The sequence below is a fragment of the Poecile atricapillus genome, chromosome 6, assembly GCF_030490865.1.
Source record: "Poecile atricapillus isolate bPoeAtr1 chromosome 6, bPoeAtr1.hap1, whole genome shotgun sequence".
Classification (NCBI taxonomy): Eukaryota; Metazoa; Chordata; class Aves; order Passeriformes; family Paridae; genus Poecile; species Poecile atricapillus.
In genome coordinates this window covers 20897924-20921888 of record NC_081254.1, presented here as the reverse complement: position 1 = coordinate 20921888, position 23965 = coordinate 20897924, and the positions used below count along the sequence as shown (strand labels likewise).

Sequence of the window (23965 nt, the reverse complement as noted above, 5' to 3'; positions counted from 1 at the left end):
AGTGGACCTAGAACTTTAAGAAGTTGTCTTTTCTGTTTTCCTGTGTTTTATGCCTGGAAATGAAAACTTAAGTTTTTTGACCACTGGATTTAAAAATAGTTTCCCTGCTTAATATTAGCAGAACCAAAAGTGTGATAAAAACTGTGTGAAAGAACTGATTTCCAGTTTTATTTAGGGGTGTATTTTTTTTTACAGAATAAAACAGCTTTTGCCCTAGGCACTATATAGTACAAATGTGGCACAGAAGCAGTTTTACCAATACTAGAAGATTTCTTGCAGCTTTGTGCCCCTACCTATTTGTTCCTTGTGGTCTTCTGCAGGTGGGCTCTTTTCTTCTCAGTCACAAGTCTGATTCCCCTTTTCAGTGGCTGTCATCCAGTCATCACCATCAGACTGAGCTACTCTGCTGCTTTTGATTCCTCCAATCAATTGAACCCATAAAATATTGTCATTTTAACAAGCTCTTGTTTTTCTTTCAGGAGCTTTCTGATTGTTTTATTGTTACATATGCAAGCTTTTCAATTTTAATGGACAAAAATGTTCTAGCTGTGGAGTTATTTATTGCTTAGTGAAGGGATGCCTCACAGGACATCTCAGGATGGTGGTTACCTGTTGTGTTATGGGGTTGTTGCAAAATAATAAATCCCTGTGTTTAACAATTTACTTGGTTGTTTGAAAGTTACTAACTCAAGATGGTCTTTTGGAAACAAACATCATCTTCCTACTGCTTAATTGTTCTGCAGGGTAATGTTTGTGCTTATAGTTTTCTGTTTAAGTACTGTACTCGGTACTTAAACATAGCTAGACATTGTTTCATGCACAAAGTACTTATTTTTTTTCTTTTTTAGACAAATCTTCAAACAGTTTTTAACAAACAGAGTGCTGAAAGACCCTAAGCAGAATCGTTTCTTCAAATCCAATGACCTTTATGAACTATTTACTCTGAACAGTCCAGATGTGTCTCAGGGGACAGAAACAAGTGCAATTTTTGCAGGTACATGGGTTTTTTTCTGTTTGGAAGAAAAAATATCTTAATTGTTCGTCAAGTGGATACTAATTTCATTCATCCCTCAGGTACTGGTTCAGATGTTCAAGTCCCAAAGCCACCTGATAATGGCACTTCCAAACGTGATGTCCATCTTGCAGAAAGCAGCTCACACAAGAAAATCAAGTCCTCCAATTCCTATTCCACCACACACATGAAAGATTCTTCTTGTAAAGCAATAGAGACAAGTGAGGAAACCAAGGGAAATTTGGAAGCCTTTGACCAAAATAACTGCACAAAAGATAATGCACAAGCTGCTACTGATATAAATTCATTCAATGAAAGCAAGGAGGAGTGTTTGGAAAGTGATGACAAATGCATGTCCCAGTCGATGCCGTGCAATGCAGGGTCTGCAGAGGATGCTGAATGTCTGACTGCTGTGGTGGCTGGTGAAGGATGTGGAGCAGCTAATGCAGATGCCAGGACACATCTTAGCCTTACTTGTGATGCAGCTGGCTCTTGGGAAAAGCAGGATGCTAAAACTGAAGATGGGCAATTTGATAATAATCATTATAAGTGTATTTCAAAAACAAAGCACAGGGTGGACATGCTGTCACATGAGAGCCACAAGGATAAGTCTAAGAAGAAACATCACAAAGATGCCAAATTTGAAGGAAAGCGCATTCCTCATCTAGTGAAACAAAAGCAATACAGAAGAGAGAACAGTGAAGAGCAAGATTCAAAGAAAAATGATGACTATGTCTTGCAGAAACTTTTCAAAAAATCAGGTAACAGTTGTTTGGCTGCTGACTGAACAGAGGTATATAAAACCTATGCAAATGAGGGAAAGAGCAGATCTGTTACTCTGATGGCTAGAGCTACAATACAAAAGATGTTTGTTCGGTTACTTTAGTGAAACTTAAAATGTTCATTGTTTAAGTTTAATTTAAATTTAATTTAAATTTAATTCCAGTTAACTTTAATTCCAGTTACAAATTTGATAATTACCTTGGCACAAAGTGTTCAGAGAGATTCAAATTTCTGGATATAGAAGTATATGCAATGTTTCTTCTGGATATTTCTAGGATGTAATCAACCTTCATTTACACAAGGGTTTCACTTCTGTCTGTCTTGTCCGTAACAATGGAAATGATCAATTTTCCTACATAATTGCCTGGTCTGTTGTGAATAATGACCTCATCAGCACACCAGAAGTGATTTGCTGTCAGATTGATTACTTAACTGATAGAGAAGGGGGTTCTCTCATTAGAAATTACTGTACTGATGTGCTTAATATAATCACCCTGAAGAAGGAAAAATGCAGTTGTGGCATTCACTTAAAAAGTGAGTGTTTGATTTTGACATAAATTAAGAGATGTCCTCCTTCACCTTTTGTATCCTTTTGGTTTTAGGGGTACACAGTGTTATGAAGCATGATGCTATTATGGATGCTTCCAGTGCAGATCATGTGCTGGAGGAAGCAGAAGCGAGCAGAGTGGCCCAGGACGCCTTGAGAGCCTTAAGACTCTCTCGTCAGCAATGTTTAGGAGCTGCTTCTGGTGTGCCAACCTGGACAGGCACGAGTGGTCTTTCAGGTGCACCATCAGGAATAAAGTGAGTTCAGTTCTCATTCTGCTTTCCCAAAAACAGAGGAGTTGCTTAGGATGTTAAAGATCTACATTTTTTGTCTTGTTATTTGCAGTAAAATGCATCAAAGTTCTGTGCATGCTTTATATTTAATATAGACATGAAAGCATATTACAAGCATAGGTAGTCCATTCTGAAGTACAAAGAAACCATTATTGTTACACAGTGGAAAAGAATGCTTAGCAGAGGGATCTTAAGAACCCTAAAACACAAACCCAGTCTGTCTTTGAAATGTCTTGGTTTGAAGGGAAGGCAGGACCCTCCCTTGGAATGGAAAATGTAAATCCCCTCCCCCCGTGTTATTGTAATTTTGAAATTAAGGGGTTCTCAGGCAAGGAAGGATATGAGAACAGGAATAATAGTTCTTTACTAGTATGTATAATAAGGCAAACAAACAACAACTCTGGCATTTGCACCAGACAGAACAGGACCCAGTGATGCATTAACACCAGACAGAACGGGACCCAGTGATGCATTAACACCAGACAGAACAGGACCCAGTGATGCATTTGCACCAGACAGAACAGGACCCAGTGATGCATTAACACCAGACAGAACGGGACCCAGTGATGCATTAACACCAGACAGAACAGGACCCAGTGATGCATTTGCACCAGACAGAACAGGACCCAGTGATGCATTAACACCAGACAGAACGGGACCCAGTGATGCATTAACACCAGACAGAACGGGACCCAGTGATGCATTAGCACCAGACAGAACGGGACCCAGTGATGCATTAACACCAGACAGAACGGGACCCAGTGATGCATTAGCACCAGACAGAACGGGACCCAGTGATGCATTAACACCAGACAGAACGGGACCCAGTGATGCATTAACACCAGACAGAACAGGACCCAGTGATGCATTAACACCAGACAGAACAGGACCCAGTGATGCATTAACACCAGACAGAACAGGACCCAGTGATGCATTAACACCAGACAGAACAGGACCCAGTGATGCATTAACACCAGACAGAACGGGACCCAGTGATGCATTAACACCAGACAGAACGGGACCCAGTGATGCATTAACACCAGACAGAACGGGACCCAGTGATGCATTAACACCAGACAGAACGGGACCCAGTGATGCATTAACACCAGACAGAACAGGACCCAGTGATGCATTAACACCAGACAGAACAGGACCCAGTGATGCATTAACACCAGACAGAACAGGACCCAGGGACCCTTCCCCTCTCTGCAGCTCCGGGCACGGCCGATAGGGGGCGCGGATTCCCCCGCGCCGGCAGGGGGCGCTGTGGCGCGGGCTGAGGCCACACGCGGTAATGGCGGCTCGGCCCAGACGGGAAGGGATGGAAGAGAGGGTTTGCTTCACAAACCCCCCTGGGACAGACGGTCCCGGAGCCCAGCAGCACTTACGGAAACAGCAAGCTGGGCCGGCAGGAATGAGCAAAAATCCCGGGGTGGTAGCAAGATGTATCAGAAGCTCCGGGGCTGTGGCTGGAACCGCGGGACGCCTCTGGCCTCTGCCTTGGGGGTGGGGGCTGCACCGCAGGAAAGTTCGGAGCAGCGCCGAGGCGGCGGGGATGGGACAGCGGCAGCGCGGCTCCCGGCAGGGCAGGGAGGGGCGAGCCCAGGATCTCGGAACCCGAGCAGACGAAGATGAGTCTGTCGTTTAGTGAGGTAGATGTTAATAAAGGCTTAGTCCAACGACTGGTCTTACGCATAGAAAGGGCGAGGCAGTACAGGCCTGGGCTCCGGCGGTGACAGGGAATTCTCGCAGTAAGCAACAGCCCGCCTATCCTCCTCCGAAACCCAGAGCGAGAGCCCTAGCAGCTCCCCAGCCCCCATTTTCTGTCTGCCCAAATCTCCAGGTATCCCCTCTCCCTTGAGTTTGGCCATCTTTTGTTTTTCTTAAGTACCCATAAGTACCCAATAGTTAGTTTCCTAGCAACTTATGGGAAAAAATTCCATAAATACAAAAGGAAGCAACCCAACCCCCAACAGAAAAAACTATCCTAATAATTTTAAGGATGCTTCATGGAGTTAATTCTTTAATGCGTTTTTAGGAGTCGGTTTGGTCAAAAAAGAAACTCCATGCTGCTTTCTTCACATTCCACTTGTGCATCACCTGCAAAGAAGCAAAAGGTAAGAAATACAAGCTAACATTTCTGGTTTAGTATGTGATATATGTGAAGTGTTATGATTTATGTTGGTGTCATACACATTTGTTGTATGATCATGTAGAATTCTAGAATTTTTAGTTACTTGTGAATTCGATTTTTTACTTTGAGGAGGTCTAGTTAGATACAGCAGTCACAAATTGCACCGTAGTTTCCTTATCTGTCTCAAGGCCAGCAATGTTTTTCTTTTGCTTCCTAAGTTCTAAAGCTGAGAGCAAAATACATCACCTCTTAATTATATATTTCAGGTGACGAGGTTCTGAGTGGTAGTGTTTGAGTCTAAACAACAGGCAGATTTTGTTTAATTGATTCTGTGGGTCTCAAAATGCAGCTTTTCTCATAGTCTGTATGTTTATTTGCAGGATGGAGATATAACAAAGAAACAAAATATAAAGAAGTGTAGTTCCAGTGAGCACTTCAATGGAAAATCTGGAGAATTGTCATCCAGTGCTCTGGACTCTTCATCTTTATTAGCTCGGATGAGGGCAAGAAACCACCTCGTTTTACCACAACAGACAAGGAACGAGGGTGATGAGAATCATCAGCCAGCGCCTGTCCCAGTGCAAGGTTCGACAGAATACGATGAATTGCTTGTGGATCTGCGGAACTTCCTGGCATTCCAGGCCCGTGTGGACGGCGAGGCCAGCACTCGGGAACTGCTGCAGGAATTTGAGTCCAAACTGCCTGCAGAGCACTCCTGTGTCTTTAGAGAGCTGCTCCGCAATATCTGCACCTTCCATAGGAGCCCAAATGGGGAAGGGGTCTGGAGACTAAAGCCAGAATTCCGATGATCCTTGATCAGTGAAGGCACCTCTCAGTCCAGCAGACCACCAGTCTCCTCTCAAAAGAGGAACAGTGTGTGACTGAAAATTTTGAAGTATTTTGTATTCCTGAATTGATGCCTTGAACAGTCAGTGGTGCAGGACTTGTTGCAGGCTTAAAGCTAACTTAATTTCTGATTTACACTATTTATATAAAAGTGCCATCTACCTCATAGATGAAACAATACAAAATATCAGCACCTTTTCTTCAAAAGAAATCTTAATATAAATGGGATGAAGAGCATATGCTGACCTTTTATTACAGTAAGAACCATGGATGTTGCCATGGGTTGTAAGACTTTGATTTCTGTGAAATTCCAGAAAACTACTTCCTCAATTTCCTTTTTTTACTTGAATGGTCATAGGGCACACAGTGTGCTATCAAAAAAAAAAAAAAAAATAAAAGGGAGGGGGGCCGATGATAGTAGTTAGCATGAGAGATTCACTTGTACTGACAAGTGCATCAGAATCATTTTATGTAACTCTCGTCGGTAGTGAGAATTTTGTCGTAATGTTTAACTAACTTGGGAAATAATTCTAATGCCATGGAGGTTTAATCACAAAAAAAAAAGGAAAGCATGGCAGGATATTGAGGTAACCCAGCTGATAATTATGGAAAACTTACTAAATTCCAAAGCACCTATTAACACCATAATCAGCAATCCAGTTACAGTCCCATACACCATTGGCAAATGCTTGCTCTACAGTATTTCTTAAAACTGAGGCAACAATAACTGTTTTGTTTGTCACAGGTTGTGGACTTACAATTGAAATCTCATTAAGTGTTCATATGTTTCACTGTGATTTATGTCCAGTTATCTCCTAGCACTTAAAATGTTATACCTTGACATAGGTGTTAGCTGGTCAGAGGTGGGGGGGTGTCACTGTATTTTACTCACCATAATTATATTTGGGCATAGTTGGAGCATATATAGAAGTTACATGTCATTCATCCTCTGTAAGTGGGGGAAAAATTAAAGTTTCTTGACAGTTGGGTAAGTTCTAATACCAGTTATTTGTAATAAATCCAAGTACAACATTGGATCTGTCTTCAAGGTACTTGTGTGCTACACATGGAAATGTTAAGGTGGAGAATGTGGAGATTTTGAGAAGAAAACCACATTGTTGCAGCAACATTGAATTACTGTATGGCTTAAACTAGGAATAGTTAAATATGCCTAATGTCCTTCCTATCTCTAAGGTATGGAAAGCTGACCTACTTTTAGCTTTTTTTGTTCACTGTGAAATTCTTGTTTACTTTAAGTGGAAGTACAAATATTCAAAGATGAATTGTGAAGCAAGAATACAAACTTCCTTTTTGTAAAAAAAAAACCTTTAAGAGACGTCTAATGTTTTTTCCTCTTGTTTTTACTCAGTGATAAAGGGTTTGTAGAGATTTGCTGGAAGTGGTGCTTCTTGACTTTTCAGAGACTGGAATTGGACAGGGCAGACAACTAAGGAATGTTTATTTTCCTAGTATCATTTGAAGATGGGACTTCTAACATTTCTTTCTCTGATCCCATTTATAGTCACTTACATTCCCTCTTTCAAAAAAAAAGGTGAAACAAGGAACTTGGGCTGCAATTGCTGTTGATATGACTTGAAATGGGTCAGAAAAAGATTATTCTCTCTTTATCTTCAAAGCTATAGGGAATTTGAATTGGCTTGGGTGTCGTGTCCCCGTGCATATCTACTTGTCCCAGCAACAAACCAGGAATTCAGCAGTCAGCGAAGCTGCTGTTGCCACCTTATCTGTTAATTTTGGTGTCCTGTATTATTTGTACTCCCAATTTTAAAGACATAGTTCCTGTATACTAAGGAGAGTGTGCAACTTCTTGATCTATTAATGTAAATAGATGTGCATGTACTTTTTATAAATTCTTGGCTTTTATGGACTTATTAAAAAAGGAAAAACAAAAGTGTGTTCTACAAGTCCTTGGGCACTGGGAAAAGTTGTCAAGGAGGCATTTTCTCCTGTGTGCTGTGTACTGACCAAATGGTTTCTATTATCTTTAATTATATTTCCATTATTCATACAATTTCAGATTATACATCCTAGGTAGCTTTTTTCCAACATTTGTTGAAAATCTTTAAGGGCTGAATTAGTACTAATATAATACTGAAAAATATTTGTAAGTAGTTAATAGGGCACATGCCTAGGAGTCAGGATGTGCTGGTGAGTCTGCACTTGGGAGTTTATCTCCTGTGGGAGAGGTATTTATATATTTATATACATGGTAAAAACACTCTGCTACTTAGGGCCATTTATGATGTCCATGTTCCAACATTCAGGCTAAATGCTGAATTTACTAAATGCTTACTAACTCAGTGGCTCTCTCCATCTACCCAGCCCTCACGGGATTGCTATTCTAGGCTCTGGGGTGATGTCACCGCTCCTCGTTCACACAGCATTGCTGATGTGGTACAGTCCTGTGCCTTCAGCTGAGACTTAGATGAAGCTTTCCTTAGTATTTCTTAGCCTGTTCTGGTGGCCATGGTTTTGCTACCTCTCCTACCAGTAAAAGTAAAGAGGAGTCTGACATCTTTCATGCAAGGGCCATTCCACTTAGTTTTTCTAAGTCAACCTACGCTGCTATGGAACTTGGTGAAACTCCTCATGTTCTTGCTCCCTGCCTGAAAAGGGAAGACTGCAGAGCATCACTGTTTCATTCACAGAGCAGAAAAGTAATCTTCCCCAGAACAGACGTGTTGAAAGTCATTAAATTAGGAACTACACAACCAGCACAAAAAACAGGAAGTGTCAGGCAGCTGTGTGAAGAAGGAAGCAGCTTCCAGCCTGCTCTACCCACTGGCTCTTACTGTTCATGCTAATGTGACACAAATGAGAGAAGGGAGGGTGTGTTCTGACCTGAGCTCTTCCTTTCTGAACAGCAGGGTTGGACTTGCCCTTCAGTCCAAACTTTATCAAGTTCTGAAATGCACAATTTCAGAATTTATTCCCAAGTTTACTCTGCCCACAAATGATACCATGCAATAACCATGCTTTTTCAATATTGCTATTCTATATGCACCACAATGGCATCAAAGATGATGTGGCAGGCCATATAATAAATGCTCCCATTCTTACCCATACGCTGTACCTGAAGGTGAGATGGTTGTGAACTCCTCAGACCCAACAAGCTGTTTTTCCAGTCATTTGAGAGAGAAGGGAAAGCAATGCCAATGCCAAACTCAAGAGAATCTGCCTAAAATTTTAAGTTATCTATCATAGCTCCCTACAGATTCCCAGCTTTTCCTGGGCTCCCAAAGCCACGCTGCTCACAACACGTAAGTTGAGAGAACCTATTTTTATTGTACAGAACAGGGAGGTTGAAGCCTTGCACTAATTGCAAACCAGGACTTAGAATCATCAGAGGAGCTATGACCAACTCCTGCATCAGGCTTACATAAGTGGTGAGTCATGCAGTCTTAGAAAAGAATAGGGAGAGAAGCTTTCATTATGTTGTTTGCCTAATCAGAAATATGAAAATAAAAGAACACAGCACTCAGTGGGTTACGTTTGGCTAACTGTAGGCTGAAATTTCTGCAGTTGCACTACGATAGAGGCATTTCGTTGTTTGTGGTCCCAGCTTATATTAAACAGAGAGGATTTTTTTCATAAATCTTTGCCTCTGGGGCAGAGTTAAGGTTCTTTGGGAACCCTAGCTATGTGTTCCCAGACATTAATGTCTGGAAGCAGCACCATGAGAGTAAAAATGAAGGTATATGCCTAGGGAGGATACTGGGAGTAAATGAAGAGACCCAAGGGCAGGGTAGAGTTTGTGAGGATAAGCATGTGGAGGAGCAGTGGAGTGGAAGCAAAGCTTTTTAGATTGACTAAAAAACATTCTAGTGATGATTTCGCCTATCTTACTAGTCTCTTTTCAAGCTCTCAGGCAGGTAGCTGAATGGGTACTATTTTATCCAGCACTGTTGTTCAGCATGAGCCGAGGTACCTGCAACCCTTAGAAGACAACCAGAGAATTTTGAGGATAGAAGTTGGCTGAAGCTTTATGTGCAGCAACAGTGCTCTTTACACTGCTCTGATTAACCCATCATTGCTTCTCATTTTCCTCCACTTCCTTTTGCACTTCATGGGGCAAAAATTTGGGACACTGTGGAACTGTGGCCTCTTTGTCCCCACCTTATTCTCTAATAGGTCCACCTGGTTGCTCAATGCAAGTACTCCTGTCTAACGTCGTGTGGCTAAGTAGAGGAGCCAGTAGACATTTTTATCTGCCCCACAAAATACCTCCCAATACTTTCCTGCCTGGAAAGAGAGCACAGCACAGTGTGGCACAAGCAGAACAGGCACTGCTGCACAAACCATCAGGAAGATCTATTTGCTCCTCTGTAAGTTGCCAGACTGCCTTGAAAAGGACGACTATGCAGGATCCTTAGGGCTGGGATGGGTTCGTCTGGGTTGGTTTTCTGTTTTAGTATTTCTCTAGGGGTGGGGGATGTGGAATCCCCTTCATCAACCAATGGGTGGGGGGAAAAGGCAAAATACTGAAAGCTGGCTGACTCTGGGAAATAGTTAAGCCTTAAAAGAGCTCGTCAGAATGTGTATTCCTGCCCCATCCCTGAACACTTCGAAGCCTGGCTGTTCTTGCTGCACTGCACTAGCAGAACTCCCGACTCTGTTCTTAAAGCCTCCTCTCCCTGGGCAGCCGTAGGGCCGGAGCTTCAGCCTGGGGAGCTGCAGCCTCCGTCCTGCAGCCCGGCCAAGCCCGCGGCACCGGGGCCACTCCAGCGGCGATTCCTCGGGCTGAGAGACGGCAAGGTACCGGGAATCCCGGCCATTCCTCAGGCTGAGAGACGGCAAGGTACCGGGGATCCCGGCCATTCCTCAGGCTGAGAGACGGCAAGGTACCGGGAATCCCGGCCATTCCTCAGGCTGAGAGACGGCAAGGTACCGGGGATCCCGGGCATTCCGGAGGCAGGGGAGTACAGAAGCTCACGCCCGGGTCCCAGTATACTTTTCATTGCTGCGGCAACGACAGGAGACATCACCTGGGCTCAGTAATCTCCAAATCACAGCCTTTTTCGGCTGAAAAAAAAGACGGTCGATGCAAAGGTTTCTCAGGTGCTGTGTTCTTCGCTGACACCTGGCCCTTCCCCCGGCATCCCGAGCCCCCGAGCGGGCCCGGCGGTCGCTGTGATGCCGACGAGCGCACGGTGATGCCCCATTGAGTCTTTGAGCGCCGCTGATGGCCCGAGCGCGGCGCGGTCTCCCCTGCCCGGGGCCTTTGGCCCTCAGGGCCGCACGCTGTGACCGGCGCTCCGCGCACTCGCCTGGCCGCGCCCAGCGGGGCCGGGCCGGGCCCGCCGAAGGGCCGCTGCCCCCTCACGCAGCGCGGTCACGGCCGCGGTCCATGGCGACCCGCCCGCCGTGCCTGTGGCTGTGCCTGGCCGGGCTGCTGAGCCTGCGGGCTGCGAACGCCCTGCCCCTACGGCCCGACCCGCGGGACGAGGTGCTGGCGGCGGCCTTGCAGCGCCTGCGGGAGGTCTTCGACATCGAGGAGCTGCCTCCCGACGTGCTGCCCCGCAGGAAGCCGCCCCAGTTCATGGTGGATCTCTTCAACAAGGTGGCCGACGCCAACGGCATCACCCGCGCCCCGGGGCTGCTGCAGGGGGACGTGGTGCGCAGCTTCGAGGACCGAGGTGGGCCTGGGGCGGCGGGGCCGAGCCCGCGGTGAATCCCCGCGGCGGGCGGGCGGGTGCGGGCCCGGCGGGGTCTGGCCTTGTTCCTAAAGAAGGGTCTTTTCCAGTTCATGTGGACCACCGCCACTTCTACTTCGACATCAGCGCGATGGAGAAGGGCGAGCAGATGCTGAAAGCCGAGTTCAGGGTCTTCAAGCTTAAGAGGACGCATCGGTCCAGAAGGTCCGACGTGCAACACTTCTGCAAAGTAAGTGGGGAAATAGTTAAACACTTAATTCTGCTATCTTTGTTACTAATACTGAAACATAAGGCGTGCGACTACGTACCACACAAACCTGCTTTATTGTTATTTTTCTTTTGTCATCCTCACTTTTTCTTTTCCTTCAGCATGCAGAGAAGTAATGCAAAGTTTTGACTTTGGCTTTTCACTGACCTTTGTGCTATGGCAGTGAGCTTTCCCTAAAGATACCAATGTCAGCCCTATCCCAAATCAAACTGTACTTTTCTGGGATTTGAGATATTTCGAAATTCGAGTTGAAATTTATCTTCTGGAGCTGCTCCAAAGAATAGTAAAAGCAGCCAGGGATTAATGGGAAAACAGGGCTGGTAAGGAAATTGAGTGTATCTATTCCTCTGGCAAAGGGCAGGATTGGACTTTTTGCAGACCTGAAGACAAATATGTGGATGAACAGAAGACTTTTATGGTATCGGATGTTCAAAACAGGATAGAGATGATCAGGATATTTTTCTATAGTATCTACAGTCTAGCATCCTGCCTCTGAACTTATCTAGAAGTACATGTATGTAGTGATAACTGTTTTTCTGTTAAACGGTCCAAAATCTACTTTTTACCTCTTTTAGAATGACAGTACAGTTTTACAGCTGTGATGCAGCAGAAGCATGCATAATTTTCATCCTCCCATTTTGCTGTAAGAACAATCAAAATAATTTCTTAATGTTTTTCTTTTTTATTGCTGTTTTTTAGGTAGAAGTGTATGAGCTCTTGGAGAGTGAAAATAAGCCGCAGAAAAAACATCTCATTGCATCAAGGTTATTGTCCCTCTACGCGGAAGGCTGGGAAGTCTTCAATGTCACACAGACAGTAAGCAGAAAAGTCCGACTTAATTTTATTTCTCAAACTTTTAAGGTGACACCTGATAACTCCAGCATTGACATTACACTGGGTTTTGAGGTCAATTCAAACAGAAGGACAGCAGTAGAAGAAGAAGCTTTCTTTCTACCCTTAAAAGTACACCTGGTGCTACCTGAATTAAAGAAGTGTTTATGAGGTGCTAGGAGCACAAACAGGGTGAGAATTGAGTAACCCAAACCTAGCATTGTGTTTCCGGAATTTGTCATGGTTGGATTGCCTGTCATTCAAGTTCCCGATAGACGTCTGTGTTTGTACTTCCCCCATAATCTTCTGTATTTGTAATCTTCAAGATTTGTTTTGAAGATACCCATAAATTGTAACAGTAGGTGAATGACTTTCTGTAGCAAAAGAACGCACACGTGGTTTTAAGCTGTACTCTGGGACAGAGTTTTTCATTGCCTAAGCTTTATGATCAGACTGAACAGTTTGGATGATTGGTTGAGTTCCATCTTAAGTCATAATATTCCTGCTAGACAATGCCCTGGCCTAATCGATCAGTGTGTAATTAGAACAATTAGATAAGTAAATTTGCTTGATTGTGAATTTCTTCAGATGACAAGGTTTTTAGATTTACATAAGTCTTAATGGTATGAAAAGTCTGAAGAGTTCATATTACTGTGTTGAGATTGCTTTGAAAAATAAATTTCTGCTGAAAGTCAGAGAAAGTTTATTTTAATATTAACTTCTACACTCAAGTGTTCACTGGTAAATTCTCTGAAATTGATTATCTTTCTGTAAATTAGCTTTGGGGATGTATATGCTATTTTGCATTTTTAAGTGTTGAATTACTGGTTTAAATATTAAACTCAGTAGAGTCTCAGCTATACAGTTATCTCACTTCTGTTATAATATATGTCCTTATGCTCTCATAACTTGTTGCCTATTCTCTTTTCCTAATATAAACGTTGTTTAATCATAATACTGTAATTAGAATATTGAAACTATTTTTTCTTTTCCCTGTCTTCACCAGGTTTCCAAGTGGGTTGGAAACAGCAGCTCCAACCATGGCTTTTGGATAACTACGACACATGTTTCCAGCAATGGAATGAAAGACGACGTGGTTACATTTGCCAAGAGCCAAAGCACTTTGCAGGAGAGTAGAAATGCTCTCCTTGTCCTCTTCACAAACAGTAACAAACAGAGGTCTCACAGCTTTGTACGCTCTGCTACAAGTAAGTGCACTTTTAGAATATGAATTGCCTGTTCATCTTCTGTTACCTCCTGCTACCTCATGTAGACCTAACCTCAGTTATTTGCTTCAGTATTAAACCAGTTTGAAGCTGTGCTTTGTCAGCAATCAAAATTGGATTTGATAGTCCTTGTTAGTAGGTCACCGGCATCATGCCTAAGTTGTCCCTCCCCTCACAAAAACTGTGTGTGCCAGAAATATTCATTAGTTCTAAAGGGAATCTGGTTTATTTAGTTTGTAAAGGAGTGGGAGTTCTATTTTTTAAGTACTACTTACATTATTTTTGTGGTGGTTAAATTTGCTTGAAAATTGTGTGTAGGTTTAGACTGAAAAAAACTCAGTGACCTGGAATACTTTGTCAAAATTCTGGTAAAATATCTGTAAGTGCGAAATCATTAAGTGTGATTTTAAGAGTGAAAGAGGTTGTTAAATAAGCAATTTGTAGTTCTCTGTCCTTTGCTTGGTTTTTAAGCACCTATTTAACTTCTGTGACTAATTAGCATTGTGACTAAAGGCTGCTTTCATCCAAGACAACGCCCTCGTGCCTTAAAATACAAAACAGTGTCTTCTCCCACTGGCCTTGGTGTAAAATCAGCTAAGGCTAGATTTTAGGGCCTGATAAATGCAAAGTTAAAAATTAATAGTGAAAGCCTAGATCCAGTTTAATGAGCATCAAGCTCTACACGGGATACTGTGTCAGGATGAGAAATTTCTTAACAAAGAAACTCTAGGCCTGTCCATCTGTCAGTGACCACACAGATTGTTCTATATATCAGCAAGTTTCAGGCTGTGTACATGGATCTAAGTGTGTGCATGGATTCTAAGAAGGTACTTTAAGAAAGCATTCTATTGTCAGTATGCTTCATTCTTTAGCAGTGCTCTGCAAACCTGGTGGTGGCTTTTTTAGGATGAAAAATTTGAAAAACTTATTTTTTACAATGCTACTTTACAGATTACCAGGTTACTGCACATCCTGCTTTGCAAGTGTTTGGGTAGAGTTCCTGGGAGAATACTGGAGAGAAAAAGGCTGTGATCTCCACCCTCTGTTAGCACTGCCTAGAATAATGTGTGTTGCAGAGGACAGTTAATACCTTTCTGACCAGATTCAGCCCTTAAGAGGGACTGTGGCGTTCACAGAATATTTGATAGATCATTGCATTTTTCTTTTCTATTTCTGCTGAACTGGGGATTTTCCAGAACAAAAAGTGAAACACAAGATTTGACAGATTTGGAAGTATGGCTGAAATGGCAATTGAATACATGCCCCTTCTGGTACATTCATAGGTTAGGTGCCGTTTTAAAATCTGCTCTGAAGACTTTGATGTAGATTTATTTACTAGACCTTCATGCTGAACAGTGTACTTAGTAAATGAACTTTGTTTGTGAAATATTGACATACAGCTTCCTTTCAGAATCAGAAACAAACCCTGCCAAATCTGATGCCTCACATGTTTCTCATGACACTGATGCCATCCAAAGCAGCAGTGCCAGCATGAGCAGGAAACCCCGAGCTGCCTTAGCCGATGCTGCCAAAAGCCCGTTAACAGCATGTCACCAAAGGGAGCTCTACGTAGACTTCCATGCTATTGGCTGGTCAGGATGGATTATTTACCCAAGTGGATACAATGCATTTCATTGCAGAGGATCCTGCATCTTCCCTTTGGGGGAAAGTCTAAATGCAACAAACCATGCTACAGTTCAGTCCATTGTTTATACACTGAAACTGTCTCAAGATGTCAGCATGCCCTGCTGTGTGCCAGATGAATTGAAGTCCCTCAATCTTCTCTACTTTGATGACAAACAGAATGTCGTCCTTAAAAATTATAAAGACATGGTGGCAACAAGGTGTGGTTGTCATTAGCAAGATATTTTTTTTTTCTGCATTTGGTATGCGCCTGGATTCAGTTCCCCATTTGCCACCAAAGATACCAAAGGAGATGGCATATCATTTTACAGGGTAGGAGAGACAGAAACTGGTCTGTGTTTCAAATCTTTCTCCTCTCACCATGACTGTGTAGAAAGGTGTCTGGTTTGTGAAGAGCTGCAGATTTCAAGACCTCCATGGAGAGCTCTTTGAGTGCCTGTACACCAAGGAAACTATTAAAATCAGGAACTTGCTATGTGAAGGAAGTGAAACACATTAAGGTGACAGTTCAAATTAAGGTCTTGTTCTGTGTACCAAGGCTCAGAATTTCCAGTAATTTAACAGGCATGGCATCCTGCCTCAATCCAGGATGTGATGCAGGTGTTTTAGTAGCACAGCCTTAGTCAGTTTTGGCTGCATGATCCAGTGGGGATGTTCAGTCCTGCTTTGAGCTTTCAGGGTGTTTGCACAGAGCTAATTTCAGAGGTCTCTACCACTTGAAAATCATGCATTACCAGGAAATGGACTTCTTCCCCTGAGCTCTACCAAATGCAGAGACCTCTTCATAATCCCCATGGGACTTGCTAGCCAGTCTGAAGGAGCCCAGAGGTCAGTATTTGTCTGGGAATCAGTATACTTGGCTCCTATCTCAGGGCTGAAACTCTGTATGGTGCGGCCAGTTCCTGTCTCTCTAATGGCTGTTTAGGGTGTGTGGCACCAGAGACTGCCGTTGTGTATTTGCTGTACTGTGGGATCCTAAGCTTGGGTCAGAATCCTCGTGGTTTAGCAAGAAAGAAAATCATGATGCTTTGGAGGTCCATGAGAATATGCTAGATAATGGTCTGGTCCAATGTCCGAGGAGAGTTTGGTGGAATGTACTTGCTGATTCCCCTCCCTTTCTTGAAGAATAGGAGGACATAAGCTTGGGTGAGGCCCCTTGAGGTCTTTCAGTCTTGCTACAGTTTCATGCAGGTAACCAGCCCACTGCCATTCCTCAGTCAATTCATTGAGCTGTATCTTAAGCCTGGTTAGGTTTCTTGTCTCCATTAACCTTCTCACAGAATGTGGCATCTCCTGTGGGCAGAATCTTCATGGAGATTTTTTTTGCTGCAAGACTTTAAAAAAGGAAAAAAGTATGTAATGTCTTTCTGTAAATACTGATGTCTATAATAAATTTATTTTATTTAAAACCCTGACACTTGGGGTGTATTAAATTAATCTGTACTATAAAATGCTAATTTTTAAATAAATGTAATGTAACATTGGTATGGTTTGTATTGTATTTGAACCTCTTTCCTAGAGTCATGAATCAAATAATTTTCCAGAAGAGAGGACATTCCCAATGGCTTCAATGGGTGCTGTATCAAGTCCTCTGTGTCAAGGAGTGTGGCAGATAAGGAGAACAGACATGTTTCCCTTCAGGGAGGATCCAGTAGCTATTCCTCGAGTGAAAGCATTTTGATCTTGGTATACAGTTGCCCTGGTAAAGTGGAATGTAAATCTGGTAGCAGGGTGGTTCTTACTGCTGCATCAGCCACACCCAGCTGTGAGATTCAGTGTCGTTGCCAAACGAATCTTGGGAAGCCATAGAGGGCCATAAAGGGTCTCCTTTTAGTGTTTAATTTCCCAAGCTGCTCTTTAGCACTTTTCCCTTTTCACTGCAGAAGTACCTGCAGTGTTTTAACTCTGTAGGAACCACACCTTGGGAGTGGCAAAATGCATCTACAGGGAGTTTGGTCAAGGTTGTTTCTGAATGGTGACTTCAGCTGATGTTTTATCTCTGCTTCTTTTGGTGGAAGCCCTAAGAACTGAAGCCAGAAGTTTTTACTGGCAGCATTTGGAGTGGATTGGCAGAGGCAGGTTCTGTGTCCAGCATATCTCATCTTCTGTCCATGCATGACAAATGCTTCCAGCACCTTCAGCTATGTATCAGCTTCATCCTTCACTGTTCAACCCAGAGAACTGCTCATTGTTTTTCTAGAATATCTTAATGTGTTCTTGTTTCAGATGCCAGGAAAAAAAGAAAAGAAAATTTTCTACTGAAAAGCAAGTATGATTAATAAATAAATGATGGGCAAACCGAATATTAGCTAACATAGTGCTGCCCTACAATAGGTGAAATATGCACAGGCAAGCTAGGAGCACTAGGTAGTTTTGCACACATTAAATTATTTTTTTTTCTGCACCACTCAACTTAGTCTTATTATGCCCCATTAAACCGTGATAATTAAAACAAAATATATTGGAATTGTTTATCCTGGACTTTGTAAGGAAATGAGGTTCATAATAATGCCAAGGGAAAAATTTACACTACACCACAACTTGTAATTAGGATAACAATTAAGCACAAGTAGGCTCTTTCTTTTTGTTGCCTTTTTTTTGTTTTGCTTTAGAATAAAGGTGAATTTCTTTCTTATTCATTAACTGAAACACGTAAAAATTCCAAAATAAGAAGAAAATCCTACTCATGGTAAAGCTAAAGGGTTACGCTGAGCCCCATGACAAAGCATTTGGTGTCCAAGTTTGGAACTAAAGTGGTCCAGGCATGTGGGGTATGTGCAGTCACACTCTGCTCTTTTAGGTGGGGAGAGCACTAAGCCTTGTCCTGACAACACGGCAGTGGGGTCTGAGTATGCTGTAGGAGAGAGCCAAGGGTCACAAGAGTGGTCTTCTGTTTGTAGAAATGTTTAAGGGATTTCTGGGATGCTCCTTTCACAAGGTATAGATGACACGAAGGTGCTGCTTGGCACTGAATCAGGAGAAAGGATGTGCTGGGGGTGTCCTGGAACAGCAAAGCAGAAAGGATGGGCTTGGGGAAATTGATCTGAGGTGGTTTCTTTTTTTTGGGTGGCAGGGGTAGGTGGTGAGGGGGAGTGGGCTGGGGAGGAAGAGAAAACTTCTGTGCCTGCCCTGAGGAAGCTGGATCACAGCAGTGCTGTAAGCCCTCTTCTATCCACACTGCAGGCTTGAAAATGCTGTTTGGTATGAGGCAATCTTCTAGGAATGCTCGGTGTTTCTTCCAGACTGCCAAGGGTAGTTACTACAGTTCCTGTTCTTCGTGTAGGAAATGGGGCAATTATTTGAAAGACCCATGGAGGATAGTATTTATTCATAGTCCTGGAGCTTTTCTCCGGGAAAGAGGAGTGTCTGGGTGCCTATGGTAAATTCCAAGGCTTACCCACAGATACCAAACCCTCCAGACTATCACCAGTCCCTTTCAGACTGCATATGCAAATGCCTGTATACATGTGGGTTCATTCTTATGTACACCTGCATATGCATTCATGTTCAGAGGCAGCTTCACTCCTGGCTCGTCCCAAAGGATGGTGCAATTTACCCAGAACTGCAGATGGTGTGCTCAGGCTAATTCGAGAAGATTGTCACATCCACAGGGTGCATTTCAATGGCTTTGTGCAAAAGTATGTCACACCTAAGCCACTTCTCTCCTGGCCTGGAGTGCAGCTCACCTGCAAGGAGAGTAGTTAGTAGGTGCGAATTTTCCTTACCTTTGGTGAATGAGATAATTGTGCATTAAAGCAGCTAATAAAATGTTTTATTTCTTCCTATTGGGCTTATTGTTAGAAGCCATTCACAGAATAAGGGGGACTGCTAACTTTCTGTTGTCACAGGATGTATGCAGCTTTATATTCACACATATACTAACTTCCCTTATTCAGAGCTAGATCATGGCCTGCCTTATTGTGGAAAACAAAAGCTTCAGATTTTCCCTGAGAAAATGATCTGATACTGAGAAGTGACTAAACTTTAACTGAACCCGTGATTTGGTGGTGCTGTAAATTTAGGCCTTGTGACACAAAGCGACATTATGGCATAAACCCCAGTACACTGATTCAGTTCTGCTCACAGAAACCTTGCTTGGTTAACTATCAGGTTACATGGAATTGTCAGGCAGCACAAAACTGATGTGTGTATTTAAAAGTCTGTATAGACTTTCTACTGTGATCCACATTGTAATCAACTCTTCATCTCTGTTAAATTTTCTGCTGAATGTGCTGAGCCAGTGTTTGTGGCCAAGCAACTGTGTCCTCAAAACCCATAGACTGAAAGACCTTCCCTTGGAAATCTTGATTCGTATTTCATGGTTGGAAGACTTGTTTTATCCAGGAAGAAGCACCTTTGTATGACATCTTTACTAAAAACCCAGACAATCCTCCTGAAAAACAGTGTTGTTTTGCCTCATCCTGGCATAGAGCCCTCCTGTGCTCTGAGTCAATTGACATACCATTTCAGCACAGGTTTGGAAAAGGCACAGCTCCTGGCAGAGAGCAGTGAATACGGAGGAAGGCACACAGACTTATCTTGTGTGCCACTAGAGATGTCACAAGGTACCTGCTTGTTTTCCACTGAGAGGGAGGCAAGAGTTATTTATGGGCTGTTCATTGGGTGCTCAAAGGCCAGCTCTGAAAGGAAACATGCACACTGTGTCTAAGAAAGCTATATGGAGGACAGTGATGAAGGTCTGTGTGTATCTACATGAAGATTGTCCTGCCTGGATTGAATAAGTGTAACACTTGCAGGGACATAAGACAAGAGATCATAGGATCAGGCCTGGCATACTGAATGACTTCTCAGTGGTAGGTAATTTAAGATAATATCCCTTTCTGTCTCATGCACTTCTTTTACCATGTCATGAAATTTCTATCCTATTCAATTTGTTGCTTAGCCCTTTCCCAGGCTCTGATTAGAAGACTTTCCTCTCTGATGTTGCACGTTCCTTTATCTAAGGGTCGTGTAATTTCTATCAACAACAGCTGTCAAATGAGAAGAAAATATATATCAGTATATGCATACCAGTATATGAAGTCTCCATTAAAGGCAGAGGGAAGAGAGAGAAGGAAGTCTTACTTTCATTATAAATGGGACCAGGAACATAAAAGTTCAATTACCAGAATGCATTTGCTTTGTACATTTTAAACCTGTTGTAGCTACTGTAACCAGCACATGCAGTTGGGTCTAATTGCTGCTTTCCAGCTTGACCTAATTGATGCTCTGATCTGCAGTCACCTTACCTCTACAAGCCCATGTTTCATTACATTTTACCCTTGCTTCTGAAATCCTAAAATTCCCATGGGGAGACATAGACTACAGCAATCTGGAGCTTTTGTGTATGAGCTGTCAATTCTTTCTCCCCTGTAAATTTCTTCATCTACCCATGAGCAGTGCAAATACAGTAAGTTGACAAAGAGACTTACTAGTTTACCAAAAATACTCTTTATTTAGGCAGACTTAACTACTTATAACTCACTGGGAGTTTTACTTAAACCCCGAATGAAAACTGCAGTGATATAAAATCAGCTTAGAGATAATTTCATAACCTAATTGGGGTGTTTATGTTACAGGACTGTGCTATTCTCAGTCTCTGCCCATAATTGCAAAGAAGGAGTTCTCTGGTGACGAATGGGTCAGTATTTTCCATGGAAAATTATTTCAAGAAAAGCTTTTGGAATATGAAAACCTCATGGTTTTAGCTTTGAATAAGCATTTCAGTCATCATAAAAAAAACAAAAAACAAAAAACCCTCTAATGTCTCCTGCAGCTTTGATTTCAAACACGTCACATTCTTCATTAAAGCAATCATTGTTAAAACAGAGGGACATAAAGCAACATAGGATTTATTCCTTCATTAAACTGATGATCCGTATATGAAGCCAATTAACATTATGAGTCTGGTGAACATCAAGTGTAAAGAGGTTACAGAAAATTAAAAGCAGTCACCTTGGTCTTTAGATAAAGAAAGAACACTTTTACATTATAAATTATAAGAGTGTCCAAGCGGGACAAATCGGCAAATTTGGTTAATTGCAAAATACATTTTACTGCACATGAATTAGGGTAAAATAACCTTTTAGCTGCTAGCCTTTTTCTGTGGTCAGGTGTTGAGAATCACGGGAAAGGAAGCATTTGGACATGGAAAGGCAAGAGAGCCATTTCATCAAACTGAGCTGTTCCTTGAGTTTTACGAATGATCCTCTCAAAGCTCAGTGCTTCCAAGGAAAACATCCATTCAGTGATTTTGCTCAGCAGTTCAGCCCTAGGTTTTAGTTTCATGGGTGGAAGATAAGAGGTGTGTAGCACAGGAACAGTTCTGCTCTAAGACAGACACTATCAGCAAAGTGTCTATCCAGAATTATACTTATTTGGACTTTTTCTTGCAGCTCTAGTAACTAATATTAATGTCACAATAGTCACAGTAATAACAACAGTAATAATAATAGGAATAAAATTAAGTTCATGACGGAGGCTTTAGGGACTTTACATAAAAACGTAATTTTTTTCCCGAAATATTGTGTATTATATGTGTATAATAACTGTATGTTATTTCATTCTTGTTTTTAGTGCTTGCCTTTGGTAGCTGGATCAGAAGAACTACCAGAGAGATACTAGACATGATCCCAAACAACTTACTGCATATTTTTTCCAGTGTGGTCCCAGATTCGCAGGAAAGCGTCTGCAGCAGGGGGACACGGAGGGATGCAGCTCTGCCGGCAGCCTTTCCCGGGGGAGGGACGGGTGGAGCGGAGCGGAGCGGGGCCGGGTGCGGAGCAGGGCCGGGGCTCGGAGCGGGGCCGGGTGCGGAGCGGGGCCGGGCTCGGAGCGGGGCCGGGTGCGGAGCGGGGCCGGAGCTCGGAGCGGGGCCGGGCTCGGAGCGGGGCCGGGTGCGGAGCGGGGCCGGAGCTCGGAGCGGGGCCGGGCTCGGAGCGGGGCCGGGTGCGGAGCGGGGCCGGGCTCGGAGCGGGGCCGGGCTCGGAGCGGGGCCGGGTGCGGAGCGGGGCTCGGTGCGGGGCCGGAGCTCGGAGCGGGGCCGAGCTCGGAGCGGGGCCGGGCTCAGAGCGGGGCCGGGAGCGGAGCGGGGCCGGAGCTCGGAGCGGGGCCGGGCTCGGAGCGGGTCCGAAGCTCGGTGCAGGGTCGGGCGCGGAGCTGCGGGCGCTCTCCGTGGTGCTGAAGCGCAGCCGCCCCGGGGCTCCGTCCGCCCGAGAGCAGCACCCAGGACTCCCCAGCGTTAACTTTTAATTATGTCAGCCCCGCGTTTCGAGCATTAAAATTAAACAGACACCGAGATGGCGAGGGGTGGGGGATTATATATTGCTTAGTTATCTCCTTGTTTTGCAGCTGCTGGTCCTTGGGAGAAAGTTGAGTCTCGACCGGCTCAGGGTTCTTCTTCTATTTAAAAAGCAGCGACTTGGAGTGCTTCCCCGTGCTCCATTCCGCCTTCTCCCCCTCCTGTAATACGCTGAACTTGCAGGCTTCAAACTGCTGGGGAAAGTGAGTCTTGGAGCCAAAACAGCAATGCAGCCCCCTGACAAGAGCAAGGCCTGAGAGCGCAATAATGAAGTTATTATTATTTTATTAGGGGTTCTTATGATAAAACACTATCTTGCTCATCTCTTCCCGACGTCAGAGAAAAAGGAAAAGGCACATCTGTCTCTGTGCAAAGGGATCCTACAGTACCAGACCTGTGTGCATTTTATTAAAGCTCAAGAGGGAGAGACGTCCAGGGGAGATCCAGGCAACACCTCTGGGTTATGGCCTTCTTTCTAAGGTTGCTTGACCTTAAGCTTGTGCTGCTATTTAATCGAGTGCAGTCAGATTCAGAGCATTGGTCTTTGATCTTGCATGGTGATGTAAAAGCCATCTCAATTAGTAGTATACTTTACTGCTCAGAGACTTGCCTGGATGGTGAACAAATATCTGCTGTCAAACCAAAGTATTCCTGTGTGTGTGTAGACATGTAAACATATATGAAAAACGTGAAGACAGCCTTCTACATCTGTTACTACTACACTAAAATTGTAAGTGAATGGATAGGATAGGATCAGATCAAATCAATTTGTATCTCAAGTAAAATTAATTTTTGCCTTGCTTTGCTGAAATAATGCTTCACAGGATGGGAACATAACTTCAGCTTGAATATACATTAAGGGAATTTCTACATCTATGCCTAATGTAAAAGAGCAGGTGATATTTCTTAGGCTTATTAGTGTTTATTTAATGAGATCATATGTACAGAATCAACTTTCCAAAGACATCATCTCTTCAAAATCACTATTTCTGCACCTGTATTGCCTGTATCCATCTCCTTTGCTCTGGTATGAATGTGCTGTCTTTAAACTCCCATCAGATCTAAGAGAGCCTGTGTAGATTTGCTCGCCCTTCCTGCACAGAACATTACAATCTTTATAAAATATTAAATTTGTGTAGTCTGCCGGAGAAGCAATTGTTCCAAAATAAAATCAGCAGTCTAGACGAAACATAGACACCAGAACTTATCAACAGTTGTCTGACTTACATCTTCTGATGCATCTTGAGTGGGTCATAATACCAACTTTATTTTCAGTGGTGCATAAATTAATTACACGCATTTAATAACCAAAATATCATTATATTCCCCCTTTAATATCATAAAGGCTTTACGCCAGGGAAGCACTTAATGTGCAGGGGGCCATAACAGGCTATTATCCTTGTGTA

General features: G+C 43.3%; 2 protein-coding genes across 3 annotated transcripts in view; both read left to right on the top strand.

Moving 5' to 3' along the window:
• Window positions 1–6912, top strand: part of ERCC6 (ERCC excision repair 6, chromatin remodeling factor) — a 46394-nt gene extending 39482 nt beyond the window's left edge. For both annotated transcript variants that reach the window (XM_058841562.1, XM_058841561.1), the window contains exons 17-21: window positions 849–994; window positions 1075–1773; window positions 2398–2599; window positions 4674–4752; window positions 5150–6912. In XM_058841562.1, coding sequence (XP_058697545.1) covers window positions 849–994; window positions 1075–1773; window positions 2398–2599; window positions 4674–4752; window positions 5150–5578 — 1555 coding nt within the window. In that variant the 3' untranslated portion in view covers window positions 5579–6912. The remainder of the gene's footprint in view (window positions 1–848; window positions 995–1074; window positions 1774–2397; window positions 2600–4673; window positions 4753–5149) is intronic.
• Window positions 6913–10818: 3906 nt separating this feature from the next.
• LOC131580334 (bone morphogenetic protein 2-like) lies at window positions 10819–15475 on the top strand. The gene is made up of 5 exons (XM_058841397.1): window positions 10819–11272; window positions 11380–11519; window positions 12258–12374; window positions 13396–13597; window positions 15033–15475. Exons 1-5 carry the CDS (start codon window positions 10819–10821, stop codon window positions 15473–15475), a joined length of 1356 nt encoding a protein of 451 aa, XP_058697380.1.
• The last annotated feature ends 8490 nt before the right edge of the window (window positions 15476–23965 follow it).